Genomic DNA, 7,325 nt, shown 5'->3' with positions numbered 1-7,325 from the left:
TTGAAGAACCTAGAATATAAGACATAATTTCAGTTGTTTCACACTTTTTTGTTAAGTATATAATTCCACATGTGTTAATTCATAGTTTTGATGCTTCAGTGTGAATGTACAATTTTCATAGTCATGAAAATACAGAAAAATCTTTAAATGAGGAGGTGTGTCCAAACTTTTGGTCTCTACTGTATCTAACCACAATATTTTAGATTTTGTCATTTTCCCCCTCAAAAGGATTTCAGATTGCTTTTCAATGGATCTGTACAGATTGTGAGAGAAATCAAAAAGAAAAAAAAAAAGTTATAAAGTGATTCTTCTTGGTATGGTTTCTTTACATAGTAAAAATCTGGCTTTTTAACAGGAGACTGTACACTTTTTACATTCATTGTAAATACGGTTGAAAGAAAGAAAAGTTTTAAAATCTACATTTTAAAGAAACATTTATTGCAATGTACAGTACAAGGAACAGATGCAACTTTAATTGAAAATTGCCACTGTGTTGTTGCTATATTGCACTATTTGTTAATGAGTTAATATTCCACATTAAAAAGACAATGGGTGAGTTTAGCCATTTTATACCAACTTTAGCTCATGTTTTTTTCAATTTGAATTCAGAACACCCAAATATATACCCAACTGGTATATCCAATATGGCACATTGTAGGTTAAATATTCACAGCTTTAAAACGTGAGATACCAGTGAAATTATCAACACTCCAAAACAGAACTCTTTGCATGGTATCAAAAGGGTTCTCTGTGTTTTTATAAATAAAGCTTTTTGATACCGCAGCATTCCATCTACAGTACAGTTAAAGGGAACCTGTCATGTAAAAAGATGCTATTAATGTGCAGATATGGGGTTAATCTGCAGATTAACAGCATTCTGAAGCTGCCTGGTGACTGCACTGAGAGCCCCACTGCTGGGAGGAAATGTTCTTTATTCTTCCCGGCAGCTTTGGACTTTCAGTCATAGGGATGCGACTTGTGCGTTTTCAGTCACCGCTCAGCGGCGGCTGCAACCATGCTCCCAGCACTGACTGACAGCCGGCTCAGCATTAGAGCTGGATCTCAGTCAGTGCTGGGGGGAGGTTACAGCCTCCGCTCACTGTATACTGAACAGTGACTGAAGCCGCGACAGCGACACCCACATGACTGAAAGCCTGGAGGAATAAAGATAATTTCCTCCCGGTAGCGGGGCTCTCAGTGGGGGCACCAAACCTATAAAACTGCAGATTAACCCCATACCTGTTTTTCACATCACAGGTTCCCTTTAATATATTTATTGTAACGCGTCTTTCACAGTAATTCACGACTATATGATCGGATCGCAAGGACTAAAGAAAGCGCAGGACGACATATGAATATATAATTGTATATCTGGGTGGCCAACTGTCTAGAAATTCCTGCACAGACCATAATAATAAAAAAATCACCTGATCCAGCTTCGAAAAAATACTGAACGGAAAAGCTTGAACTGATTATTGTTTACAGTAAATGCGGCTAATTTTTTCACATCAGTATTTCAATCTGTAGATACTTATAATGTCTATGATTTGTTATAGTTTTCCATTGTGTCTATTGAGTCGTTCAGAAAAATAGAAGTCGGCAACCCTGCTCTATATACGGCACATCCTGTATACTGTGTCTCCAGCATGGTCTTAGCACCTATGCCGAGGTCACAGACTATTCTTATTAATATTCCCATTGTAAGAGACATCATTTATTAATACCCAGAGAGCCTCCTCCATCCATGTGAACTCCAAATCAATAAAGTTTCATTGATGCTTCGAACAACTTTGACAGGTCTTCTTCAGAGTGAAGCCTTGGGGACAACTTTGTAACTCGCTCCTAAAATGTAGAAAAAAAACAGGTACTGAAAATTATTAAAAAATAATAATGATCCTATAATTATATGACTATTTTGTGTTCGTAAAAAAGTAAAAGCGAGTCTCTACATTTTATAAGTCGACTTGGGAACCATCAGCAAGTAGGTGCTGCTGATGGATACTATTACAGTCTTCCTTTTATCCTAAAATCTGGCTGATATTAGGTGAACATTCACATTTTTTTTTTTTAGTCTACTCTATTGCCTCCACAGCACATTAATAGACTATGCCATGCCTGCCTCCTGCCAGCTATGCCCCTTCATTGGCTATATACTACTGTATCCATACAAGTATTTCTCGTCATGGAAAGAACTGGCAATAAATATCATGCCATCTGAGAGGCTAAACATGAAGAATTTCGGGATCTAATTCTATATATGACACTGGGCCCTCACCAAACATGGTGCCATCAATAATAATGGTGTCCCCTTTTGGGCCACCTTTGCACCCCCTGATGTGAGGCTATTCATCCTTTCAATGCCAACCTGTGGGCCACAGCTGTACTTTCAGCTTGCAGTGATGTGTTGTATGTCACTTTGTGGTTTTGTGAGCCGTTTCCCCCTGAGGTTTATATTCTTTAAAACTTTTTACTCCAGAATTTTAAAAAATGCAAATTAAAAATACAAATGTATTTTTTTCTTTATAGTTTATGCACCTGGCATTGCGGCAGACACAGGCACTGTACAACCGGACGCGGGGTGATGATTACACTCTGTGCTACCGTTTGGTCACAGTACAACATGCAATGTAACAATGCCATGACTTTTTTTTATTTTCTTGCAGATTCTTTGAAGAAAATTCTCTGTGTACAAAATTGGAAACACAGTGGTAGAGTATGGGCCAATAGAAGGGTATGGGTGCCACATTACTGTGGTAATAAATACCTGGGAATTAAAAATGAAAGACGTTTGAATCTTAACAATAATAAGCTAATTTGACCGCTACTCAATTACCTAAGAATGTTTCAAAAATGACAATTTTGGATAAAATTTTACCGCTGGTTTGTGCGGTTTATAAAAATAAAATTGTAAAAAAAAAAAAAAGCTACGGTAATTAAAATAAAAACCATCCTTAAAATTAAGGCAAAATACTACATAAAATAGAAATGCTTTTTAATTAGTTACTGTATTTGCCTGAAAAAGCTAACCGAGATTTATTAGTCTATGAATCCTCAATTTGAGCCTGAAGTGTACATCTATCCTTTACTCTATGGGCAAGCTGAGCTACTGGCATTAACCTTTGCATCTTTCTATGGAACATGCATACACACGGGTCTTTGGGAACAATTACTACGGTATATATGATCTCTATAGATTTGTGGCACTTGCTCTTTGCACTATTGTAACTTGTTTCTGATGCAATCTTGCTTTTGCTGTGTTTGACATTGGATATTGATGCCTCTCCATTTTCTTCTTCCTCCTTATTGGACCATGATATTCCACATGTTCGGTTATTTTAAACTTACTTCAATAAAAAAAAAATTTTTTTTTATTCTCTTTGTGGTTTGTGGCTACTCCATCAGTGGTAGGTTCACAAGTTTTGAGAAATTTCACTAAAGAAGTTGTCCACTACTTGGACAACTTCTTCTCATACCCCACGCTTGGCCCCCCACAAAATAATAAAGCCTATACTCCCCTCCCGTGTTGGCGCCGTTCCCGCGGTGTTGGCATTCAGTCTCCCGGGGCTCCTGTGCGGTGTTGTGACACAAGACGCTGGCGCCCAATCAGTTCTAGTATTACTGTTCCCGCCTCCCGTCGAATTAAACAGGAAGAGGAAGTGTGAAATCAGCTGCAGCCCGGACTTCTTCTTCATGTTCAGTTCGTACGAAGGCTGGGACAGTGACGCCTGAGCTGATTGGGCGCTGGCGTCACATGTCACAACACAACATGAGAGCCCCGGGGAGAGTGAGTGCCGACACAGCAGGAATGGTGTCGGCACGGAAGGTGAGTACAAGCTTGATTACTTTATCGGGGCCAAACAATTTGATCAAGAAGAGGATGTCCTAGTAGTACACAACCCCTTTAATTATTTGTCTGAATAAGCTAACGGATATTTATTAGCCTAAAGGGAATCTGTCACCCCTTTTTTGTGATATGAGGTAAAACTATCCTTCAATTTAGCGTCAGCTCTGCATTATAGCAGTACTTTTGATACCCCCTGACTCCCCACCTTTGATGAATAAATACCGTTTTTATCTCTCCTGCAGTGTATGAAAATCTCCTCGGTCTGATCCGATGGGCGGGGCTTATTCTCCTCCCCCCTCCTGTCTTGCTCTACGCATTTATTTCTCCTCCTTCACGTACAGTTGCTGCGCGTGCGCATTCAATTGCCCTCTCGCGCATGCGCAGTATGCTTTGCCCAACTGTGGGCAAAGCATAAAAATCAGTATTGCACATGCGCCTGCATTTTTTATTACGTTCTATGCCCCAGAAGTCTTGCCATGCAAGGGGGCAAAGAACATAATGAAAAATGCGGGCGCATGCGCAATAATGATTTTATGCTTTGACCACAGTTGGGCAAAGCATACTGCGCATGCGCGACAGGCCATTTCAATGAGCACGCGCGGAAACTCTACAGGATCTGTGCTATTCACAGATCTCATTACATACAGCAAACAGAGGAGGGGTGGAGACAAGGAGAATAAGCATCGGACCGGACCGAGGAGATTTACACGCAGGAGAGATACAAATGCTATTTCGTCATCAAAGGTGGGGAGTCAGGGGGTATCAAAAGTACTGCTATAATGCAGAGCTGATGCTAAATTGAAGGATATTTTTACCTCATATCACAAAAAAAGGGGTGACAGATTCCCTTTAAGAATCCTCAAATTGAGTCTGCTTTCCATACTTTAATGTCTGGAAATAAAAAATACAGGTGAGTGTTGGCTACAGGGAAGGATACATGTACTGTATTTATGACAAGTGAAGAGTCACTGTTCGGGGGGATTTTATGGTAGTATGTCAGCGTCTAGATAAATAGTGACAGATGTGAAGTATTTTCTAACTTCCCATAAGAAATGCAAATTATCATATATCTATAAAAACAGGACACAAGACACTGACAGCTGCTTCCTTCTGAAAGACGCACAGAGCTCATCATGTGCGCTACTCCTACCCGTATCTTGAGATGTATGTGTAATGAGGATGAGCCACTGTATGTTACCGAGCCCCTTCCCTCCTGCATACACTTTGTGAGACCACCCAAATTTACTTTATAAATAAAGTCCACTATTGAGTATTACACTTAATACCTGGCTTTATTATGGATGTGTTCACACTTCATTGTTGGTTTATAATAAAAAGTGAAAAAAAAACAGAGGCAACCATCGCATATTGAATATCACCATTGACACCCCATGGTGATTTCTGCCATCTTGACATGGCAAAATAATCACGAAATCTGCCATAATGTGCAATGAATCCTCCAAATAAAGCCTCTGATATACAATAAACATTAGATAATTATCATTCGGTTGACAGCTATATCTCCTGAGTCCCCAATGCACAGGAACACTCGGCTCGGCTGACTCTCAGAGAGCTGCTGATAGACCCCTTTCAGACTCCTCCGTCCCCCTCCACACTATTCTGGCAGAGGCTAATCTCTGCGACTAATAAAAGGACTAGATCTTTCTCAGTCCCCCAGGACAACATCTGTCTGGAGAGAATAGGGAGGCTCCATACCCATTAGATGATGGCTGACTTTTATCTAAATGTGATTGGGGTCATGTTTTCACTTGGCCATACTGTGTTATGTTTTTGGATAATTTTTATTAGTGGCCCTGACACAGCGAGGAACATCCAGATAATGGGACTATCTCCATAAGTCCTAAATAATATGTTCATTACCCCTCTCTTTCATTGACCCAGGATCCAGTCATACAAAGATTTGATGGCTCAGGAGGTCCTGAGGGTTCCTGAAACTATGGTAACAAGGAGGACAATACATTAGAGTTTATAGTACAGTGCTACATTTGGAAACTGCACCTGAGGCAAAGTTCCTTTCACTAATGCAGGAATATCAGCCGTACTGTAGCCCACAGCTGCCAGGCCATCATCTACGTTCAGGTCAAAGAGAAACTTCCGTAGTGTGTCTGCCAAGATGAGCCCAGCATCTTTGATTTTGGCGGTCCGGACGTCAGCCCCTAAATGAAAACAGACAGCTTTAAGTGTGGGTTGTAGACATGTGCAGAAGGCCCTAGATTATGCAGAAGGTTCAGTGAGAGTCTTTCCTTGAGTGCATGCACAGTGGTACATAAACTGGAAATATTACTATCAAGTCCGGCATTCAGGGAATACTCCCCTTGAGGAAGCACACGCGAAACGCGCATTGGGGACTCTACATGAATTTTGCACATTCTTCTTATAATAGAAGAAGAGGAAAATCCAGCTTCACGGGTGCAGTCTTCTTTATTTGGTAGAAAATACAAATTGCATTTAAACCATTGCCAAAATAGTAAAAGCATCCTTCAACGCGTTTTACGTGTCAAGGCACGCTTAACCATCGATTGTGGCAGAAATGTTTTCTTGCTCTGGACTACAGTACCACACACATTGTGGTGAGCTGGATTTTCTATATACTTTCTTATCATGGATAAGCTGTCCATATGATTTTTTTACACTTTTTGTTCCCATTGTTTATTCATTTAGGAACTTCTCCCTGAGATCTGCATTTATATCATACTATTTGATATTGTTCTCCATTTCCTAACAGTTCATGGCCGCACATTGATCTTTTCCTCGGTCATTGTCACTTCTTTTACACATCAGTCTATGCTCACGTTGCATATTTTTTTTCTGCAGGCAACACCTGTTCTCTTGGCAGTAAAGAAGCCGCTTACAAAAATCAAGTTTTCCTGCGTATTTGCTACATTTTTGTTGCTTTTTTATTTTGCTGTGTTTTTATTGTCTCTTGTGCATGCTGATAAAGTTTAGTGTCCCAAAAAATCATGATGCAACTTCCTTAAGGTTTTTGCACCAAAACCTGATACCTGTGTATTTTGCTGCATTTTTGCACTTACACGTTTCTATGGATAAAAAAAAAAAAAAGCTGAAAAAGTGCTGAACGTGGTGACAAGCTCCAGTTCACAAAAATGCAGCAGTCTGGAAAAAAAAAACAATGTTTGTGCATGAGATTTCTGAAATCTCGTAGCTTTTAAAATTTGCATAAAAAAACGCAGCAAAAATGCAATGTGTGAACATAGCCTCACTAGATACATTGCATTTTGACTGAGTGATTATACAATTTCTGTGTCTTCCTTATTATATGTGACATATGAACTGTTATATATTGACTGTGATATGGCTTTATTTATGCTGCAAATCCTTGGATATTTTTATTTTTGGCACACTTCTTAATATTTTTTGCTTTCATTACTATATATTATATTAATAAAATGATGTATTTTTAATAAATGAATGCAGTACTCCAGTCTGCGTGACACATGTA

At 39.5% G+C, this 7,325-nt stretch overlaps 1 protein-coding gene across 2 annotated transcripts in view; it reads right to left on the bottom strand.

Annotated features, from left to right (window-relative positions):
• Window positions 1-417: 417 nt before the first annotated feature.
• The window catches only part of ADHFE1 (alcohol dehydrogenase iron containing 1), a 59,294-nt gene continuing 52,386 nt past the window's right edge, over window positions 418-7,325 (bottom strand). For both annotated transcript variants that reach the window (XM_069731426.1, XM_069731425.1), the window contains exons 14-15: window positions 5,864-6,021; window positions 418-1,842 (exon numbers count right to left, since the gene is read on the bottom strand). In XM_069731426.1, the coding sequence (XP_069587527.1) occupies window positions 1,759-1,842; window positions 5,864-6,021 (242 nt within the window). In that variant the 3' untranslated portion in view covers window positions 418-1,758. The remainder of the gene's footprint in view (window positions 1,843-5,863; window positions 6,022-7,325) is intronic.

Source organism: Ranitomeya imitator, chromosome 6, assembly GCF_032444005.1.
Source record: "Ranitomeya imitator isolate aRanImi1 chromosome 6, aRanImi1.pri, whole genome shotgun sequence".
NCBI lineage: Eukaryota > Metazoa > Chordata > Amphibia > Anura > Dendrobatidae > Ranitomeya > Ranitomeya imitator.
Note: the sequence above shows the minus strand (reverse complement) of the source record. Positions and strands in the feature narration are given on the sequence as shown.